Genomic DNA, 22,517 nt, shown 5'->3' on the forward strand with positions numbered 1-22,517 from the left:
ACAACTGGTTACAGAATACCTCTCTTTTTTTTTTTCCCCCAACCACATACAAGATTCATGAATGAAGAAAGAAGCTGAAGACCATAAATAAAGAATGTTATTCAGGTAGCCGACTCAGGCAAAAAACACAACGTAACTAAGGCAAAAAACACAACGTATCAGGCGATCGGAGATTTAGTGGAGTGGATATCCTAACAACTACACTATTTCTTAGACAATTTCATTGATAATTTGGGTAATGGCTTTAGCTCATCTTCGAACGGGGTTGCCCCCTCCCCCTCCTCGTGGTGGTGGTGCCTCATACCCACTTCCACCACGAGCAGGTGGTGTTGCGGAACCATAAGGCGCATTGCTTGTAGGCATATGTCCTTGAGGACCAGCAGTACCTCTAGACTGTGCATCATAGTTGACACCCCGGGATGGATCGTAACCGGGTCCTCTTTGCACTTCATAATTTGGTCTTTGTACATCATATCCAGGTCTCTGTGCATCATAGGGAGCCCCTCTTTGTGCATCATAACCAGGTCCTCTCTGTGCATCATAACCAGATCCTCCAGAGGCATCATAACCAGGGCCTCTTGGTGCATCGTAACCAGTCCTTCCAGGTGGTCCAGGTTGAGCTCCCACTAATGGAGGAGTTCCAGCAGCTGTAGCACCACCACCTGCAGCAGCAGCAGGAGGGAAGGGGGCACGTCCCTGTTATACAAAATACAGAGTAAAAGTGCGTAAACTTTCATTTGAATCACTCTGGAGGCAGTGAAGATATTACTGTTTAATTGAAAGAAAAAAAATGAAAAGCAAGATCGCAAAACAAATTCTTAAGAGGTTATCAGCAACTATATTCTACCAGGTCTTACATAACCGAAAGTTAATACTTGGTTTTTGCGACTGAATTGAAGTTGTTTTAGTGTTCCAGTAATAAGGTGTGATAAAACATTGTGTGGTTGTCACCTACACATTATTTTCCCGCAAATACCTTCTGACTCTGATTTCACTGTCTGGCAAGGAACACCTTTCGAGAAAAATGCAAGCAAAAATAAAGATTTTTGACAACCGCTGATACAATTTCTAGCCTCCATTTAGTCATGATTCTTAAAATGAAAATTTGAGCTTCAAGTATTTTCAATAAGGCTTCAATCTGATGAGCATGGTGGTATTGACATGACAATAATCTATTTTGATTAGTATTCAAGCAATAGTCTTGTATCAGAGTGTGTGGATGGATAAGCCATTGCTTTCACCAAGACTACTATGTTATTGCAAACAGCCAATCCCAGCTCACACAATAAGGACTTAAACAACCTGGCATAGTACCATAATTTTGGAATTTGAAGGAGAAAAGTAAAAGAATAAGATAAAAACTAACAAAAGTCAAGATGTGCAAGATGACATACCTGGGGAACACCATAGCTATCTTCATAAGCATTTTGTCCTATTGTGTGCCCAGCAGCCTCATTTTCATTATTTCCAGGAGTTCCATAATAAGGAGCGCCTACATTTCATTGCCCAAGAGAAGCCATCCACAATGTATTAAAGATCAAGGTAAAGAGTATCCAAACGACCTCCAATAAAACGAATTAAGTTTACCAGTTCTTCTATCAACATTAGAATTATTCAGCAACTCTGCTCGGAGCTTTTCTACCTCCCTAGCCATGGTAACATAGTTCTTCTCCATGACCTGAAGCGATTCAAGGTGGTCATTGTATAATTTCTTTTCGTAGTCATAAGTCGCCCTGCACAGTTCAAAACAATAGAAAATGACGATAGGTTTTGCATAAGTGAAAAACCAAACTGACCCAGGTAAAAAGCATACAGGCGTTGAAGGTTGAAGATATGAAAAATAGAACATAAAACACAAACCTGCAATGCTGATATTCCTGCCTCAGGCTATCAAGTTGTGATACCAAAGCAGGAATCTGCTGCACATCTGTATGAGCCCTCTGAAGATCCTGACTGAGTTGTTGCACTTTGGCAATGAGTTCTTGCCTTGACACAACCAAGTTTTGGGCTTCAGCTCCAGCCTGCTGTAGCTCCACCTTTACAGGCTCCGCTGACTTCAGCTCAGCTTCCATCTTTGCTATTTTATCCACAAGGCCCCTCATCTGCTGTTCTCTCTCGGACTTGATAGCACCTATCTGGGCATGCAATATCTGCAACTCATGTTGAGCACCTGCCAGTTCTTGTCTCAAGGTTCCATGGGTGGCAGCAAGTCTCTGGTTCTCAGTTACGAGCCTTTCCATCTCGACATGTTGTGCAGCCAACTTCTGCTCCATAACTTGTGGAGGAGGCAACATATCAAATGGAGGATAGGCACCATGGGGCGGGCGTATGCCCGGACCAAACGGGTCGGGTCCGGGAAGTGGTCGACGAAGATGAGCAGGTGGAATTCGACCTTTGCTTCCCATTTTCACCAATTCACTCAAACCCTCCTAACAATTGACAAATTTTCCTGCATAATCAAAACTACACTATAAGAATCACAGCAATCTTATAAACATTTTTCTTTGGATTTCTAAAATTGGATTGCTTTCTAGAATCACAGCGCGTGGGTGTCTTCGAATCGACGGGCAAACTTTATACCAACATGTCAAGCACAATGAGAGGAGTGTTTTTGGTTCTTGGACCCCGGCCAAAAAGTGGCCGGAGTGGGCTTAATCAAGGCCAACCCGTGAGGGTTTTGGCCGGAGCTTCCCGCGCTCAGGCCGGCGGCTATAGCCGTCAACTGCGTCGATTAAGATAGGGGGAAGATATATGGAGGATAGGGCTACCTTTTCCAAGTGGTGGCGCGGCCTGAGGTGACCTGAATCGGCGCCGGCGATGGTGACAGTGGCTGGGCAGTTTTCCAGTCAAAAATCCGGCACGATATCGAGTTGTTGACGTCGATCAATGGGTGCGTTAGGTAGAGGAGGAAGAGAGGAAGAGGTTGGGGTGATGGCGCCGGTCCCCGTGACCGGACGGCGATGAATCGCCAGTCTGAAAGTGAGACAGCGCGGGTAGAGAGAGAGAGATGAGAGAGAGAGTTGCGTCTGAAGAGAGAGCTAGATGTAACTAGCCCCTTGTGCCAATTAGTTTTTTTCTTTTTTTAATATTTTATTTTAAAATTAAAAAAGATAATGAATAGTTGTGTTTATGAAATAAATAGGATTTATTGCCAATGGGTCTTTACCGTGATGGTAAGGTGGTTGGCCTCCAGCCCAAAGGGCTGATGTTCCCCCCTGGCCCAATTAGTAGGTTTGTATATTGATAGAACTCCAAAAAAAAAAAAGATTTATTATCTAATTTTATTTTTAATTTAAAAAACTTAGTATAAAAAATATGAATTTATCATATTATTTTTATTTAATTAATAATTTCAATTCTCTACTTTTTGTTTTATATATATAGATAGATATATAGATAAATAATTTTACAAAATTATCTTTTGTGTCCTTTTCGTTTTTAGACTACAACTCTCTTGTTTTAACTCGGAATTGAGCGTACCGCCTGTCCACGAACTCATGTCGTCGAGCTCTAAGCAACGGTGCCACTCAAATTCCCAAACAAAAAAGTGACCAATATGTTCCTATGCCCAAAGGCAAATTTGTAATTCCACCCTTATAAATTTTTTTAAAAATATCGATTTTAGAACCGGATGTTACAACCTTCCCCGCTTAGGAAATTTCATCCCCGAAATTTCAAACAAGTCCCTGAGAAGTAGTGACAACTGTACGTATTTAAGTCTCCCAAAAGTCAAACTTCCAAACCTAGGGCTGAGAAGTTTCTCCACAATAGTCTCGTCAGTTAAACCGACACTAGTTCCTCTTGACCAAGATTCCCAACAACCGATCCTTTTATCCACTGAAACTTTCTTACATAAAATTGTATAGTTTGATCTCTGAGTTATGCCGCACTCAAAGGAAATTTCCCCAAAATCTTTAAATTGTGTACTTGCTCTACTGAGTGTTTCCTTAGTATAAATTTAACTCTGCGAGTATATAATGAAATTACTCATTTACAATGATATATTCTTTTTTTTTGGTATGATGCAAATAATAAAAATTAATAATGTGTGTATAATGTATATGACGTTTGCTTGATCAAGCATTTCTCCATAGCTTCTTCTCATCAAGGTGGCCTGTACCCTGTCTTCAACATATACAGCAAGATCTCATTCCACGTATCAACGGGGCCTGGCAAGCACCAGTGAACACAGTCGGCAAGAGTCATGTTCCTATGAGGTGAGTGTCCATAGAAGTTTGGGTGTCCATCAGGCCTCAGCAACATAGCTTCTGTTGTGTCCATCAACCTAAACTGCAGGCCTCTCTGCAGGCCTTGCTCTTCTGCTGCTTTTAGCTCCTCCACTTGAGTCAAGTACATTTCCAAAACATACTCATCTAGCTTCGTTTCTTCTTTGGTAAAAGGCTTTGTCCTCACACAGTTCCCTCCCTCATTCCATGCCCCATTTTCAAAGTGTGATGGAGAAAACGTCCTCAGAAATGTCACCCCCTTGTAGTTTTTAAGGCTCCGAAGAGTTCTAAACACCGTTCGAAAGGCCTTTCCGTATCCGTAGGAGGTGACAAATGACGTCATGTTGTCTTGGCCGCACTTGTGACACCCGATAACGCGACCATTTTCGTGGTATATCAGTGGCCGGAAGAACCATTGTCCTGCTGAGACGATCACATAGTCGAATTGTTCGACCTGAGTTAGCCATGCCTCGTCCGGCTCATCTAAGTACAGGCTCATGAGGCTGTTAAAGTCATGTCCACTGGGATCTACATCTCTAGATTTAACAAAGTAGGGGGACCAGAGATTTGCTATGGTGAAATTGTGATCATTGTAGACATAGCGCTTGAAGTAATCTGTGTCTGAAGAATATTTGTGAGAAATGTCCTCAGGATAAGTCACCTGAAAGAAAAATAAAAAACACACAATCTTGTAAATCTTGAATTGTTTCAAATCTTTGTAGGCTAGTTTGAATGCTTACAGTGGCTAAGAGGCAAAGCAATGACTGCATTTGATTTCTTCCCACGGAGTCACCAAGGAAAGCCAATGACTTGCCTCTAACAAGCTCCAAGAACTGAGCTGCATCAAACAAGGGCAACTCACAAGCATCAGGCTTCCACCTCCATTTCATGAACTCCGTATCAGGTCTCCCAAACTTCATGCAGTTTTGCTGATCAATGATCAGATTGCAAGTTTCATTTGTGTAATATGCAGGTCCATCAGGATATGGAACCCAGTTCCCACTAAATATCTGGCATTGATCTTCTTTTTCCATGCTTTTCGAACTGCCGGCATTGCTCTTAGGAGACGGCAATGGGGAATTTGAGATGTTGTTTAGACAGAAAGGGATTGTAATCAGCAAAACTAAGGTAAGGGCAAGTAGAAAAAGATTTTTGTGGGGGTTGTTGGGTTGTGTGTATTTTCCATTAGGGAGATCAATGGCATGAAATTTCATGGTGGAGAAGAGAACTGTGAAGCAAGATAGATTCAAGCAATATACATATATACGTATATATGGGTCCAATAATAATGTGATTAGTTGAAGCTTATGGCTTTGGATAATTTAGCAAAACTAACAGTCATATTTTTTCAAAGCGACTAGTTGGCGAGGCATCATGTTCATGCCCTTCACTGTTAACACTGTCCATCTTTGCTTTGATAGTGGAATGAATTAATGCAGTTTGTCTAAATGTCTGGAATAATAAAGCAGAACTAATGCCAATAGAAAAGAGAAAAAAGAAAAGAAAGAAAAAGGTGGTAACTCTCAGTCTTCAATGACCGAAAGAGATGACTTTAAAGATTGAGTAATTGCCACCATTTCCAAGCAGTTGCTTGGTTGCTATCATAGTACTTTGGAAAATGACAGTCATTTGGTGCTTTCCAAGTTACAAAGATTACAATCTATAACTTTGAACTGAACAATATATGTCTGTACTAAATTACAAACTAATGAGAAAGATAACTTGAGAATAAAGTGTGGTTGAAGGACAAAAGACACCAGTTATCAAATCTCTCTCTCTCTCTCTCTCTTTTTATTGGCAAAGTCAGGAATTTTGTCAAGGATGGTCAGAAAATACCTACTATGACCAAAAGGTGCAATGGCATATACATAGAGATAGGGATAGAAAAGAAGATTTTCCTTCTTATTTTTCTTCCTCTCTCCCTCTGTTTCTTTGGCCAACCATCCAGCCATTGCAGGGATCACATTTCTTCTCCAAAAGCCATGGTTTCTGGTTTGCAGGTTGACCCCTTTGACCCAATGTGGATTCGCCACCATCTGTATCCATAGAACATATGCCTACATTAGGCACATTGTCTAGGAGGCAGTAGTGGCACCTTGAAATCTTCTGATTTTCATAGTAAACCATCGAACGGAAGAACCAATGGCCTGCAGAAAGTATAATCCCCTTTATCCTTCAATTATAAAGGCTTAGGTCAACTAATCTTGTGAAGATCTGAATCTCATGCCTATTAATTAGGACAAAACTAGTTTACTAAACGGGAAATGATATGTTCCGATGAGATCCAATCCACAATTTTAAAATTTTCACTTTTAGTTTCCAGATTTTCAAGTCAATAATTAATTACCATCCATGCGTGTTCATGGCAGGGGCCACAAAAAGCTTTTATCACAACTAATAATAATTAGGTTTATGCAATCATTAGATCATACAACAAAATAAATTTATATTTATGTAATGATCTTGTGTTATAAGTTAGCATTGTCATACAAATTTATTTTGTTTCATCAATAATTACTATCGCTTTTTTCTTTATAAAATAAAAATAAAAACAAAATTATAAGTAGAGGGTCCAAATAAAAACAAGTCATCATAACATGCAAGATTTTTGTTGGTTAATATTATCGTGACATTAAATAATACGTACCCTAGAAAGGAGGCTATCAAGGACTGCATTTGATTTCTCCCCTTTTTTTGGTGCCTTTAGTGGTGCTTGGCATGTTTTCCCAAAGGGAAGCTCAATGGCTTGGTGCTTCATTCACAGAGAGAGACAGAGAGAGAGAGAGAGAGATTTTCTAAAGGCAATGGGAAATAATAAGAGAGTGAGGCAGCTAGGTAGATAGGCTGAAACATATGGGTGTGGTAAGTTTGAAAGATCACAAGGAGGGAGGGTGATTAGTGATTATCATAAATAATTATATTATATTATATGGTTTTGTGGTTGTGTTGCAATGTGCATAATGCTACTGTTCGGTTCATTTTTACACATGATTTTTCATGTTATTCACCCACTATTTTGAGTTAGTTCTTGACATTTTATAGCTTTTTACTTCCTTTTTGTGTTTTCTTAGATTTTACCTTGGTTGTGATGAAAATGAGCTAAAAGTGCATTATTAGTTATAAATTCTGTTTTTGTTCATTTTCGTAGGTCAACTTCTTGGCCTGGGATCAACATGCTCTGGTGCTCGGATGAGGTCATGATCTTCATGAGACTTGTTCCAATGGATGTTAACTACAACATATCCAAATTTGAGCTCCATTGGACAAGTATTGCCTATCCAACCAATCCAGCATGTTACCACAGCTCTGGAAATCCGGATTTGGCCAGCTTTTACCTCCTTTGTGTCATCTTAATTTCTTGTTACCATAACTCTTGGTAACAAGGAATTACCTTTGTAAATGAGATATTTTCTGAAGCTTTTGGCATCTTTGTGAAGTCAAAGCTTCATCATGGCAAGGGGACAATGGGCAAAGCCTTTAGAGGAAAGAATGAGTTTTATATTAAAAGTGTGAGCTGGAAATGATGGGCAAAGGAGCAAAGGGAAGTGCAATCTGAAGTGGGAGAGGTTTTGAACGTGGGAAGCCAATTCATTCTATGATTCTACACAATTGAGAGCAGATTTTGGAGAGCTTGGAGCTAGGAGAAGCCAAGGTGCAGCCAAGCAAAGTGGAGAAGAAAGCTTCCACCATTGATGACCTTGAAGCTTTCATCATTTTCTCAAAATCTGTAAACTCTTTCTAATTTTATTTTGAATTTGTATTTGGAATAAGTATGAGCAACTAAACTCCATAGCTAGGGCTTAGGTTGAAGCCCTAAACATGATTACCTTATTGTTTTGATGCTTGAGTGTATGAATTTCTAGATATTGTTGATGAATTCCAATTCACCAAATTAATCTATCCTTGATGTGTGTTTTTCCTTGGTTGGCCATCTTTGAAAGCATGCTTCTTGAGATTGTTGGGATTATGTGTATCTTCATGTTATCCTAAGCAATAAATGGATGAAGTAAGAATCATCCATGTGAATTGGTTTCTTGAATACCTAATGTAAACACCATGCTATTAGGATTCTTGTGATGTTCATATTCTCTTTGAACTTAATGGGTTCTCCTTGTAATTGAATCGAAGTACGAACCATACCTAGGTTCGGTTATGGGGAGGGCACAAGTATTGTAGCACGAACCATGCACTTTACGTATATTAGAGAGGATCAATGCGTCTTGAGCCACGACCCATGGTCTTGATTGTGAACATTTTCATCAACATGTTTAGAGTTCATCATTTGAGTATTCATGAACATAGGTAGAATTGTTTAGGGTGGATTCCGAAACCCTAGTGTTTGTTACATTTTAATTTCACAATTTGATAATTCATCTCTGCCTTTCTCATTTAAATTCAAAGTCCATTTACTTTCATGCAATATAAATAGGTCACTTGAAACAAATCAAACCCCCCCCCCCCCCCAATGTGTGTGTGAGTTGTGTGTTCGACACGTGGTGTGTCTTTGTTACTGAATTTTATTTGTTTCCGTAATTGTTTTGGACTTTTGGTTCGCGTTGTGTTCTTCCATTTTCTGTGCTGATTCCAACCGTATAAAGAACGTGAAATTTGGATAAACGGTTGGAAAGTTATAGGCAAAACACTGGACAGAGGTCGAAACTGGAAAAACAGAGAAACGAATCTGCCCAAAAACGACCGGTCGTTACTGTTCAGCGACCGGTCGCACATGAATCTACCCAAAAACGACCGGTCGTCACTGTTCACGACCGGTCGTCACTGTTCACAGGTGATAAAAGGGTGATAAAAAGTGCTGTTTCTGTTTTTCTTTGGTTTCTTTTGTTGTTTCATTTCTTTTACATTTCTTTACTTATTTTTAGTTTCCAATTTGCATTTGTGCATTTGTGGTGTGTTAAATTAGTGTTCTTTACGTACTCAAACTAAAACTTATAGGAAGCCGACAAGTTCTTCGTGGGATCGACCCCGTACTTACACAATCTATACCTCATTAAATTCGTGCACTTGCGGGTATTTTTAATTGGTTGTTTGCACATTAATTTGTGTCCTCTTAGGAATGCAACAGCTACCTCTCTCAAAGTTCCAAATTCCAAATGCATGACCTTTTGACACAAATACTATAATTAATTGACCGCCTGGCCTGCTCGAGATGATCATAAAGCTTCAGGAAAAAGAAAACTGCTATAATTTCATTTTACGCGATCCCTAAGTTCAGAATTAACATAATAATTGAGTCACAAATTCAATATTTGAAAAATTATGTGTACATTCATTGAATTCAGCAAAATGATTGAGAAATTGGATACAAAAAAATAAAATAAAAGACACGTATAATTTGTCTCCACGTACACATTACATCAGTTGATGATCGATTGTTGACATCTGTCATTTGATATTAAATTTCCCGGGTAGTCAAGAAAAACTCTCTTGTTAACTATAATGCTTTTCAAAGGGAGATTTTCCAAAAAGCAATTCTTGGAAAGTGGCTTAGTTGGATTCGATGGAGATAGATAGATATGCATGGCTAATATCCATGTGTGTGCGTGGCTGCATGGCCATCTCAAAATTTGAGGTTCATACTTGTAGGTTATTTCTCTCACACTTATTGTCACCATCCCATTGGCTAAGTGGGCAATCACAATCAGCTTGTTTCTCATTCTTTAAGGACTGACGCAAACCCCTCCATTTTGTGTTGTTTGGCCAACAAAAGATGTTTCATATGAATTCTATTTTCCATTTTTATTTATTTATGGTAATTTCAACATTTCCTAATTATTATTTAGTAACTGACTAGCAAATCCAATTTATATATTTCTTGGAAGATAGAAATTTTCCCTTTTATGTTTTCTGGAATTATATTCAAAATTATCATACATATTGCTCAATGCTCATAGATAAATAGGGAAATGGGGAAATGGGATCGCATTCGATGAAATGCAGTCGCCCTTGCCAAGACTGAAAGGGACACAATAAAAAAAATATACAAATATGATTGTTTTCCTTTTTAAAAAATAAATAAAATGAGATAAATAATCCTCTAGTGTAGTGGTTTGGAGTAGGGGTGTACGTCGGTTTGAAACCAATACAATTTAATCAATCCGAATCCAATCCAATATAAATTGGATTGTAATTTTTTCAATCTGATCCGATCCAATTGATATTGGATTGGATTGGATTAGATTATCAATTTTGATAATAGAAAAAAACAATAATAGAATATTAAACATTTATCATTGTATTTAATATAATCAAACATATTAATAGACATAAATGTAAAATATAAATAAAATATTAGAGAAAATTGTTTTGATTATATAATATATTAACCATAACTCCATTAAAAAACTTAAAATATTCATAACCTTTTCAACGACAACAACAACAAAATAAGCATAAAACTAACCAGATTGGAGTGGATTGGGTTCTCATAAGCAAATCTGTCATCCAATCCAATCATGTCGGTTTTGAAAATTACGGATCCAATCCAATCTAACAAATCTTCGAAACTGATTAAAATTAGATTGGTCGGTTTAGGTGGATTGGATTGGATCTTGTACACCCCTAGTTTGGAGGAAATACTCCTTCCCATAAAAAGTACTTGGTTCGAGTCCTAGCATCCATATAGTGTGTGAATTGAGTATATTATCGTCATTCTCAATAGAAAGATACTCAAAAAACTATAAGCCAGATACTTTAAAGATATTGAAGAGCCAAAGGTCAATTAGAAATGTAAATTTGATTATTAAAGAGCTAGCAGAGAAAGGGATAAGAGAGTGAAGTAAGAAATGGTAATGGGGATGAAAAGGGTGGGTTGATTCCATTGACGTCCAATGGTGCCTCAGCCTTAACCTCAGATACAGCCAGATTTACCATTTCGTCCAAGTTGTTTATCCTTGCAAGTTTTTCCTTCCAAGTCGTCCAAATTGTATGAAACAACAATTAATACCCATATGTGCTTTGATTCTTGCAAGTTTTTCCTTTATTTGCTCATTTTGGTAATCAGTAAGACATACCTATGCTTCGATTCTTGCAATATCCAAGTGTGTTTCCATAAAGTATTTGTTGAGCTCTGTTCTTATAAAACTATAGCCTCCTACGTGAACAAGTAGAAGCTCGATGTTGTATGTTATAAGCTTCTGTAAGAAATGAAAACCCAAATTAAAAAAGTCCGACCCTAAAAATAAAGAAAGCCCAAGAAGTCCAACTCGGGGCCCAATGACAAACCCTAGCTGCAACACTCCTCTTCCATAAACCAAAATGGAGAAAGCAATTCAAACCTCCATGTGCCTCTTCCATACTCAACCTCTTACTACAAGGCCAACCAGTGGGGAGTCCTACTATACAAAGTCAGTAAGAAGGGAGGCCTAGGCCTACTATAAAGCCAGCCTCCATATGCCTTCCTAGATCATCATCTATTAAGATTCACTTGTAGTTTCGCTTGTTGCACTAACAGAAATACTTGTCGAAAATCTGGTTGGTCCAACCAAGAAAGGCCTTTCTAAATCATCAAATATCTCTTTGAAATGGATTATCAAAAGAATGATATGCTTGATGATATATCTTCTTTGCAAAAAGAGGTGAGTTAAAATATCAAATTTTTTTCAAAGGCACGACCCCAAAAATAAATAAAAAACCCGAGAAGCCCGATCCGAATATTAAATAATTAGTAACCAAATGTTAATTTTATTATTAATCTTTAGAATAAGAATGGTTTGAATTTCATGAGAATAATTATATTAATGGAGTAGGTTGATTCCACTGTCGTTCGATGAGCATTCCCCTATATATATCCAGTTTCTCTCCTATGCGTCCGGACGTTATTACGGTGATGATATATATATATAACTTCATCACATGGTAGAGCTAGAAAAACGTCCCTCATGAGAAACAATATGAATTTATTGACTTTGCTGCTTATAATGTGATCCATGTAAGACATTGTTAGGTTCATTTTTACCCATGATTTATCATGTTATTCACCCAATATTTTGAGTTAGTTCTTGACATTTTATAGCTTTTTGCTTTCTTTTTGTGTTTTCATAGACTTTATCTTGGTTAGAATGAAAATGAGCTAAAAATGCATTATTGATTATAAATTCTGTTTTTGTTCATTTTCGTAGGTCAACTTCTTGGCCTTGGATCAATATGCTCCGGTGCTCGGATGAGGTGAAGATCTTCATGAAACTTGTTCCAATGGATGTTGACTACAACATATCCGAATTTGAGCTCCATTGGAAAAATATAGCCTATTCAACTGATCCTGCATGTTACAACAGCTCTAGAGATTTGTCTTGGGCCAATTTTTACCTCCATTGTGTCATCTTGATTCTTCTTGTTACCATACCATTTGGTAACAAGAATTTACTTTGATGGAGTGCAATTTTCTGAGACAAAGAGCATCTTTGTGAAGACAAATCCCAAAAAAACTCATCATGGCAATGGGACAAAGGAGGAGACAAAGACTAAAATGTGAGTTGGAAAGGAGGAGATAGATGAGAGCAAAAGACGAAAGGCATCAGCCATTCAACGTGGGATGGAATCACAATTCATTTTTGGGCAGAGTTGAAATCAGATCTTGCATAGGAAGAGAGCAGAGACTTGAGAGCAGGTATTTGGAGAGCAAGAGAGGGGAGAATGACATAACAATTGGAGAGAACCTTGGGAAGCCTTGAGGCAAGCTTAGGATCCAAGGGGTTGAAGATGCAATTCTCTTTCTCCTCTTTGTTCTTAGTTTCTTTCATTTTATTTATTTATTGTATTTTCTTGGTTTCAATGTAACTTCATATTTTTCTAGGGCTTAGGTTGAAGCCCTAAATATGAATACTCCATTGTTTTGATGCTTGAGTGTATGAATTTCTAGATGTTGTTGATGAATTCCCATTCACTAAATTAATCTATCCTTGATGTATGTTTTTCTTTGATTGATCACCTTTGAAATCATGCTTTTTGAGGTTGTTGGGATTATGTGTATTCTCATGTTTTCCCAAGAAACAAATGGATGAAGTAAGAATCATCTATGTGAATTGGTTTCTTGAATGCCTAATGTAAACATCATACTATTAAGGTTCTTGTGACGTTCATATTCTCTTTGAACTTAATGAGGTTTTCTTGTAATCAAATCAAAGTACTAAGCACACCTAGATTGATTATAAGGAAGACACAAGTATTGTAGCACTAGCCCTGCACTCTACTTATATTAGAGAGAATCAATGCATCTTGAGCCACTAGACCTGGTCTTGATTGCGAACATCTTCATCAACATATTTAGAGTTCATCACTTGAGTATCCATAAACATGGGTAGGATTGTTTAGGGTGGATTCCGAAACCCTAGTGTTTGTTACGTATTAATTTCACACTTTGATTTTTCATCTGTGTCATTCTTGTTAAAATTAGAGTTCAATTACTTTCAAACATTAGAATTAGGTCACTCAAATAAAATCAAACCCCACCACCACCACCCCCCCTCCCCCCCAAAAAAATTTGTTGTGTGTGTGTTTGAAACGTTGTGTATTTTCTTTACTGAATTCTGCTTATTTTCATAACTGTTTTTACCATTTGGTCCTTGTTGAGTATTTTGTTTTTCTGTGCTGAATCCAACCATATAAAGAACATGAAATTTGGACAAACGGTTGGAAAGTTATAGGCCAAACACTGAACAGAGGTCGAAGCTGAAAAAACAGAGAAACGAATCTGTCCAAATGGTGATAAATAGGTGAAACAGGTGATACAATGGTAATAAAAGAGTTATAGAAATTGCTATTTGTGTTTATCTTTGGTTTCTTGTTTTGTTTCATTTCTTTTTACCTTTCTTTACTCATTCTTAGCTTCCAATTTGTATTTTACATTTGTGGTGTGTTAAATAAGTATTCTTTACGTACTCAATTTAGAACTTTTAATAAGCCGACAGTTCTTCGTGGGATCGATCCCTTACTTAGAGAATCTATACCCCAATGGATTCATGCACTTGCGGGTATTTTTAATTGGATGATTATCACATTAATTTGTGTTAATTATTAATACAACAATTTTTGGCGTCATTGCCGGGGAACTGGCACGGCTGCTTATCTGTTTTGTTTGAGTATGTTTGGAGTACTTAGTTCATTTTTGTTTATTGATTGTTGTTTCTTTTTTTTATTTTTTGTTTTTGTTTCTTTTTCTTACAGGCACGATTTGCATATGTCCTTTGCAGAGCTAGACATTTCCCTAGATTGCACACTCAGAAACTTAGCTCAAATGCTTATTCATTTTATAACATGTGATTACAAACATAAGCTTTAAAATGCATACATAGATTTCTGGATCACATGTTTCTTTTGCATTTTGAGCCACCTGATGCATCATGCTAATTGCCTCTGTTTGCTCTTGCTTGTAGAATCTGCAATAGCTCTACATGGTCCTCATTTCTCTTTTGTAGTGTTTCTATATGCTGTTTGGAACAGTAGAGCCTTCTCTGCAAGTCTGCCACCTGAGCCTTCAAGGCAGCCACTTCCTCCGTCAGCGCTGCACATTCTCGCGTCCTCGCTAGTAGGCGCATGCCTACATTTGTAGTCGAGACCTCGTGGAGCACGGTTAAAGTGTGGGACTCCTCTATCGCAACCTTATTAGACCTTTGTGCCAGATGCAGATGATCTATCGGTGTGAGTCTACTGACAGTCATGTCTCCAATGAGTACTGCTCTGTTCGGCATTGCCTCAGCAAAGGTTGAGGCCGTACCATGATGATAAGAGGAGTTTGGAGAAGCCTTTATCTGGGCATTTGGTGGTGCAAGGGATAACTCAAGATTGTGATCATCAAGAGGAGTGGATGAGAATGTCATTGTGTTTCTTGATTTTTTGATGTTTTTCTCTGAGTTTTCATGAAGAAATGCAATGTACTCCTCAACTTAACCGAGACGTGATTTAAATAGACATCTGCCGATGAGGGAGCCGACAACACTTTGGATCTCCAAAGTGTTGTCCAACCGTTTGCTATTTTCTCTTGGATCCCTTCACTTACGAGCATTTTGCAGTTGCGTCCATTTAGAGGGGAGCATTTCTCCTTCCCACAATCTCATGTCCGCCAACATTATCCCGTCATCGCCACTTTTTTCTCCCCCCAATCTCATTTCTGACATCATCATCACATCACCACCACCACCAGCTAAGGAGGCAGTGGTGTTTTATGAGCGTGTCTTCGAAGCATAAATCATTCATCACAATTCTTATCTAGAGGCGGTGTAAGGAACTAGGAATCTTACTTGGTCGTGCAACTTTTGTATTTTGTTACATTCGACCCACATAATCGTGAGTGACGATGATGATCATCTATAAGTGAATTATTTTAATTTATATTATAATTTGGATGAATGAAAATGTTAATGTTGGGTTTAGTGAAATTATTTTAATCTCATTTGTAATTGAGAATTTAAATATTGAGAATAACACTAGATAACCATGACATATGAACACTCTACTGCATCTGCATGTCGCCCTTACTTAATTAAAATGAGACCTACAACTAGAATGTGCATGAAAGCAAATAGGGGAAATATTAATGAGTTTTCAAGGAGAGGTTAGTTCAAATATCCTCATTTTTGTTTTTGTTTTTTCTCCTCAATTTGGTTAGAACTTGGAGAAAACTAATGAGTTTTCTTTTCTTGTGGAAAATTATAACTTACTATTGTATTGCTATATCATCATCTTACTTAAGATAATATTTATAACAAATTGCGAGAAATTGTAAGTAAGGTGGAGGCGAAAGTTCAGGTTGAGGCATTATGGTCGAAAGAACCGTCCTCATATTTTACGTCCTTGACCTCTTCTGGTTTTAGTATGGAAAATACTTCATCATGTTTATATGTGATTCTGCAGTTCTAAAATAATTAATGGGTTAACTATTTATATCAATCCATGTGAATGCACGCAAAAGGATCTTACATGTTTTTCACCAGAGAGGTTTGGAAACTAACAACCACTTAATCTACCCTCGAACTTCACTTACGCAATCCCACCTAACATCACTGTCGCAACACGCCTTCTTGTAAAATTATTATTTCATTTAATATATATCTTTGTTTCATTATGGGTTTTTTTTTTTGTCTAAATATAAACCATGTCAGCGTTTTACTAACCCTAGCATTTCATTTTGCGAAGCAACCCTAATTTATCGTGATTCCTCTCTCTCTTGCCTCCTTGTTTCATATATTCGTGCCGCCACCGCCTCTTTCTCCCAATCATGTTCGCCAACATCATCCCGTAACCGCCGCCTCCTTCCCCCTCCCCCCCCCCCCCTAACCTCATTTCCGCAATCATCATCATATCACCACCACCAAGGCAGCGGCGTTTTATGAGCGTGTCTTCGAAGCACAAATCATTCATTACAATTCTTGTCTAGTGGCAGTGGAAGAAATTAAGAATCTCACTTGGTCGTGCAACTTTTGTATTTTGGGGCCTTCGACCCACATAATCGTGAGTGACGATGGTGATCATAAGTAAGTGAATTATTTTAATTTATTTTATAATTTGGCTGAATGAAAATGTAAATGTTGGGTTTAGTAAAATTACTTACTTAAGCCAATCCAATTGTCCGAACTCAAATTATTTTTATCTCATTTGTAATTGAGGATTTAAATATTGAGAATAAAACTAAACAACCATGACATATGAACACTCTACAGCATTTGCATGTTACCTGACTTAATTAAAATGAGACATACGACTAGAATTTGCATGAAAGCAAATAAGGGAAGTGTTAATGAGTTTTCAAGGAGAGGTTAATTCAAATATCCTCATTTTCGTTTTTTTTTTTCCTCAATTTGGTTGGAACTTGGAGAAAATTAATGAGTTTTCTTTTTTTGTGGAAAATTATAACTTACTATTGTATTGCTATATCATTGTTTTGCTTAAGACAATATTTATAAGAAATTGCGAGAAATTGTAAGTAAGGTGGAGGCGACAGTTCAGGTTGAGGCGTTATGATCGAAAGAACCGTCCTCATGTTTTACGTCCTTGACCTCTTCTGGTTTTAGTATGGAAAATACTTCATCTTGTTTATATGTGATTCTCTAGTTCTAAGATAATTAATGCATTAACTAGTTATATCAATCTATGTGAATGCATGCAAAATGATCTTGCCCGTTTTTCACTGGAGAGCTTTGGAAACCAACAATCACTTAATTTACCCTCAAACTTCACTGATGCAATCCTGCCTAACACCACTGTGGCAACACGACTTCTTGTGAAATTATCGTTTCGTTTAAATATATATCTTTGTTTCATTATTGGATTTTTTTTTGTGGTCAAAATATAAACCAAGATTGCGTTTTACTAAGCCTAGCATTTCATTTTGCGACGCAACCCTAGTTTCTCGCGCTCTCTTACTCTCTTGGCTCTTTGTTTCTTGCGGAAAATTATAACTTGCAACATCAACATGTAGCTTGATCAAGAAAGCCACGATCTTCTAAATACCTAGCAATTAGAGGTTTGTTCAAATATATCTTATTTGCAAGGAGAGATTAGTTCAAATACCTAATATACACTATCCCTTATTTGCAAGAAGATGTTAGTTCAAATATCCTCATTTTTTTTTTTTCCTCAATTTGGTTGGAACTTGGAGAAAATTAATTAGTTTTCTTTTATTGCGGAAAATTATAACTTGCAACATCAACATGCAGCTTGATGAAGAAGGCCACGATCTTGTAAATACCTAGCAATGATTAAGGCCCAACAATAACAATTTAGCAGTTTTATGCGGTAAATTCTTCATTGGTTTTAGGGTAGAAACCAGAAGCACTAACAAGGATTGAGAAGAAGACAGAACTCCTACACAAACATAAACATTATTATATTAAAATAGAAAATAAACAATAGAAGATATTCACTTTTCTTTTAAATTACCAATTGACCTATTGCAGAAACTCCATGTCACTCCAAATGGGTCCCTTAGGGTGCCAACAAGAACACCGGGACGATAAGAGTCCTCCTTTATGGATCCCATCAACACGCATCCGTTGGCCACAGATTTTGCAACCATATCATAAATGTCAGTGGTGACAAGGGATGGACAAATATGAGGAACAGAAGCAACAGCCGCAACATGAAGATCTTCCAACCTGAGATTGGAACCAAGTTGAAAATAGATTATTAGAAAACATGAAGAGGGAGAGAGAGAGAGAGAGCAAGCAGTATGTGTGTTTCGATGGATGCAATGCAACAACAAGTATCTCATCAAGGGAATTTTCATATCAAAATGACAAACTAACTAACAACTTTTGATGCCTTCCTCTTGCTTTCCTTTCATTGTCCACACTCTCAAATCACTCTCTCTCAATTATACAAATATATTATGTCTTTTAACTTTGACATAATCTACTGATAGTACTACTCCTCGTCTAGTACTTATGCTTAATCTACTATTTTTCTTCATTTCTTTAATTTTACCGAGTACACTCTTCAGGACCTAAACCCTAAACCCGAAGTACACTCTCTGTTTGTAATTAAGATAGTTCACTTACCGGTCAATCACGTTTATGCGGGTCGAACCCACAAAAATGCAATAGCTGCTCAGCCAGATCAGACTCTTATTTCCCCACACCCCTCCACCGCCACCGGACAAGAGCTGTGCTGAATGGTTTGGGCTCCAAAGACACCCTCGTAAAACTCCACTGTCTCCTTGGCTCGTTGTGGTGGTGAAGGGAAGATAATGGTGGAAAGGAGATTGGGGTGAGGAGGAGGCGGTGGTTACGGTTGGGGGAAGGAGGCGGTGGTTACGGTTGGGAGGAAGGATGCACGAAGAAAAGAGGCGGACATGAAATGCTAGGGCACGAAGAAACGCGGACAGGGTTTATATAAGGACCAAAAAAATGGACCAGAATAACACAAGGATAGATATATATTAAACGAAACAAAAATATTCCAAGGAGCCGTGATGCAACAGTGGGGTTAAGAGAGATTGTCTCAGTCAGATTCGATCACCAGCAAATCTTCCGTTTTTTTCTTCTATTTTTTTGCTTTTAACCTTCTTCTCTAAACCGCACTGTTTTTGTAGGCAAACGTGCACTTCCTTTTCAGCTTCAGTTTGACAAGCCAGTTGCCTATTATGGTTTTAAACTGAAAATTTGCAAGATAATATGAAATCGAGTGATTGGTTGAACACACAACTAAAACCACAAAAGTCAATAATGCCCATGCTTCTTTTGTGACCTACTGGGTTAGAAGCGACATTGTCTATTTTCCACTATTCGCGAATTGACACAAGGCTCTATTGTCTTATTCGAAAATATTTGCCCATTGATCCTTTTCAGTACGGCGCACGTACCAATTTTACTCGAACCTTTTCATTGTTTTTTTTTTTCTGGTTTAATTTTCATTGTTAATCTTAGGTTTGGCATAAGATGGATGATTAGGATTCACAATCGTACGATCAAATATTATATGATGATCTAACGATGTAGATAAAAACAACTGGAAATTAAAATATATACATACATGTATTGTACTTCTTGTTGTCATTGTATTATCAAACCCTGTTAATACAATAGTGATACAAGCAATGGTTGAAACTTGAAAGTATGAAGGTACATTATAGGATTAAGTTTTACATTTGAGTTTGCAACAGTGATTCAGAGATCTGTTTGTGTCTTCATATCTCTATACAAAATATGAGAGCTCCCAAAAAACTGCCTTAGTGTGTCTCTCAGTTGTTGCTCCATCAATGACATTACAAGTACATAAGCGATCGTTCAAGCAATAAATTGTCGCTTCTTGGTGACCACTGGGCCATTCGGGGTTAATCTAATCTAGTAGCCATAACGACTGTTCAAGGAAGTTTGTTTGTCGCCATATTGTCCTACACGAAACATAAAGATAAGCACCAACACGAAACGAGGGCTTTCAAAAAGACAAAACAAATCAACAATCAGTACTCTTCTCCTCCCCACCTCGCAAAAGCAAGTATTGAAGGTAATAACACATAACATGGAAGCAAAATAGCTTTACCTTCAAGAGGCACCCACGATTCATTAGAATTAGAATCAAGAAATGAAGGTTTCTTCGGACCGAGAACTCTTTTAAGCTTCTTCTTATCCTTGCTGAATTGTTTCCCTTTTTGAACGTCTTCTTTTCCACATTCCTTAAAGAGGTATATGTCTAGTACGATTTCACGAGACTTGCATTTCCTTATCATTGTGTAGGATAGCTTTCGAGTGGTGACATCTGAGTTTGAAATGTTGAAGCACCATTTCCATCCCGTCGTTAGTCAAGTAAATGATGATTTTTGATTAATTATGATTTCAATTTTCTTATCTTAATAGGATTGTTTAGTGTTGTTAATATTGATAAAGGACTTGAAAAATACAGTTATAGATGAGGTTGAGCATGAGGATGAGTATGCTCAAGAGAAAAGATTCCATATAGTTGGGTGATCCTCTAGGCACTAAATTAATGAAAATCTAAAATAGTTTAAATAAAATACTTTCTAGACAAACCTTACAGCTTTTACAAGGCAATGTAGAATTCAAAGCTTTACAACTTTACCATACATGAGCAGCAAACACAATTCCAAGAGATGGAGTCTTGAATATTTTTCACCATTTTGGTTTCTAGAGGACTTGTGTGGCGGCAATGGACAAATACCCTGGAATGGTATAGTGGCCTCTCTCTCCCTTTCTTTTGGCCCGAGCCTAGACGGGCTTGGCGGGCCTAAAGAAAAGGTTGGGTTAGGCTTTTGCCCATCAAGCCTTGGGCTACCTACTTCAGCAAATGGGCTCTAGGCCAAATGATGATCCTTGCTCTCAACGATGGCCGCTCAAGAAAATGGTTGATCCTTTGATAATACACAATATCTCTTATTTGCAAGGAGATGTTAGTTCAAATATCCTTATTCTCGTTTTTTTTTTCCTTAATTTGGTTGGAACTTGAAGAAAATTAATGAGTTTTCTTTTCTTGCAGAAAATTATAATTTGCAACATCAACATGCAACTTGATAAAGAAGGTCATGATCTTGTAAAGGCCTAGTAATGATTAAGGAGTGTTTCAATCTAAAAGGCTATCCAAACCACCGAATAAAGGAAAATGTTATAATCAAGGTCACATTCCTTAAAGAGGTATATGTCCAGTATGGTTTCATGAATTCGCATTTGCTTATCACAACTATTGTTGGAAATGAATTACACATCTATTATAGTGTAGGAAAGCTTTCGGGTGATGAAATATGAGTTTTAGCTGTTGAAGCACCATTTTCATCCCCTAGTTAGCAAGTAAATGATGATTTGTGATTAATTATGATTTCAGTTTTCTTATCTTAAAAGGATTGTTTAGTGTTGTTAATATTGATAGATAACTTGAAAAATACGGCTATAGATGAGGTTGAGCATGAGGATGAGTATGCTCAAAAGAAAAGATTTCATATAGTTAGGTGATTCTCTAGACACTAAATTAACGAGAATCTAAAAGAGTTTAAATAAAATACTTTCTAGACAGACTTTACAGATTTTACAAGGCAATGTGGAATTTAAAGCTTTACAACTTTACAATACGTGAGCAGCAATCGTAGTTCCAAGAGATGGAGTCTTGAATTATTTTTCACTATTTTGGTTTTTGGAGGACTTTTGTGGCAGCAATGGACAGATAATCCGGAATGTTATAGTGGCCTCTCTCTCTCCCCTCCTCCTTTCTTCCTCCCTTTATTTTGGCCCGGGCCTTGATGGGCTTGGTGGGCCTAAAGAAAAGGTTGGGCCGGGCTTTTGCCAATCAGGCCTCAGGTTACCTACTTCAGCAAATGGGCTTTAGGCCAAATGATGATCCTTGCTCTCAATGATGGCCGCTCAAGAGAAATGGTTGATTCTCTGCTAATACACATTATTTCTTATTTGCAAGGAGAGGTTAGTGGGTGGTGGTGGAGGTGGCAGAGGTGGTTATGGTGATAGTCATGATAAGATGGTGGTAGTAGAAGTGGTGAAATCATATCTTGAGAATAAAAATAATATATCTATCAAAATCTCTAAGAGGAAGCAAAGATTTTTTATGGCCTAAAATTAGTCTATTATCAAACGAAATCCACCACTTTTTGTATTTCCTTTTAAATCAATGAGTTTTTGAATACACCAAAACTTTTATAAAGTCTTTTAAAGTCGTGATTGAATACATCCAAATTTGAATAGAGTTTAAAAAGTCTGAATTGAATACACCTAGAATTAAATAGACTTCTATAAAATCGTGATTGAATACACCTAAACTTTTAAACTTCTTTAAAATCTTTTAAAATCTAAATTAAATACGCCTCTCTTTCCTTTTTCTCTG

At 37.5% G+C, this 22,517-nt stretch overlaps 2 protein-coding genes across 2 annotated transcripts; both read right to left on the reverse strand.

Annotated features, from left to right (window-relative positions):
- Nucleotides 1-62: 62 nt before the first annotated feature.
- Nucleotides 63-3,067, reverse strand: LOC110759723 (sarcolemmal membrane-associated protein). The gene is made up of 5 exons (XM_021961834.2): nt 2,769-3,067; nt 1,861-2,449; nt 1,588-1,733; nt 1,395-1,492; nt 63-696 (listed from the first exon to the last, which is right to left on the reverse strand). Exons 2-5 carry the CDS (start codon nt 2,403-2,405, stop codon nt 250-252), a joined length of 1,236 nt encoding a protein of 411 aa, XP_021817526.1. The 5' UTR covers nt 2,406-2,449; nt 2,769-3,067; the 3' UTR covers nt 63-249.
- A 653-nt stretch (nt 3,068-3,720) lies between these two features.
- LOC110760061 (protein trichome birefringence-like 19) lies at nt 3,721-5,653 on the reverse strand. Its single transcript, XM_021962248.2, has 2 exons — nt 4,967-5,653; nt 3,721-4,887 (listed from the first exon to the last, which is right to left on the reverse strand). Exons 1-2 carry the CDS (start codon nt 5,438-5,440, stop codon nt 4,105-4,107), a joined length of 1,257 nt encoding a protein of 418 aa, XP_021817940.2. The 5' UTR covers nt 5,441-5,653; the 3' UTR covers nt 3,721-4,104.
- Between the last annotated feature and the right edge of the window lie 16,864 nt (nt 5,654-22,517).

This window comes from Prunus avium, chromosome 3 (assembly GCF_965620075.1).
Source record: "Prunus avium chromosome 3, drPruAviu1.hap1.1, whole genome shotgun sequence".
Lineage (NCBI taxonomy): Eukaryota > Viridiplantae > Streptophyta > Magnoliopsida > Rosales > Rosaceae > Prunus > Prunus avium.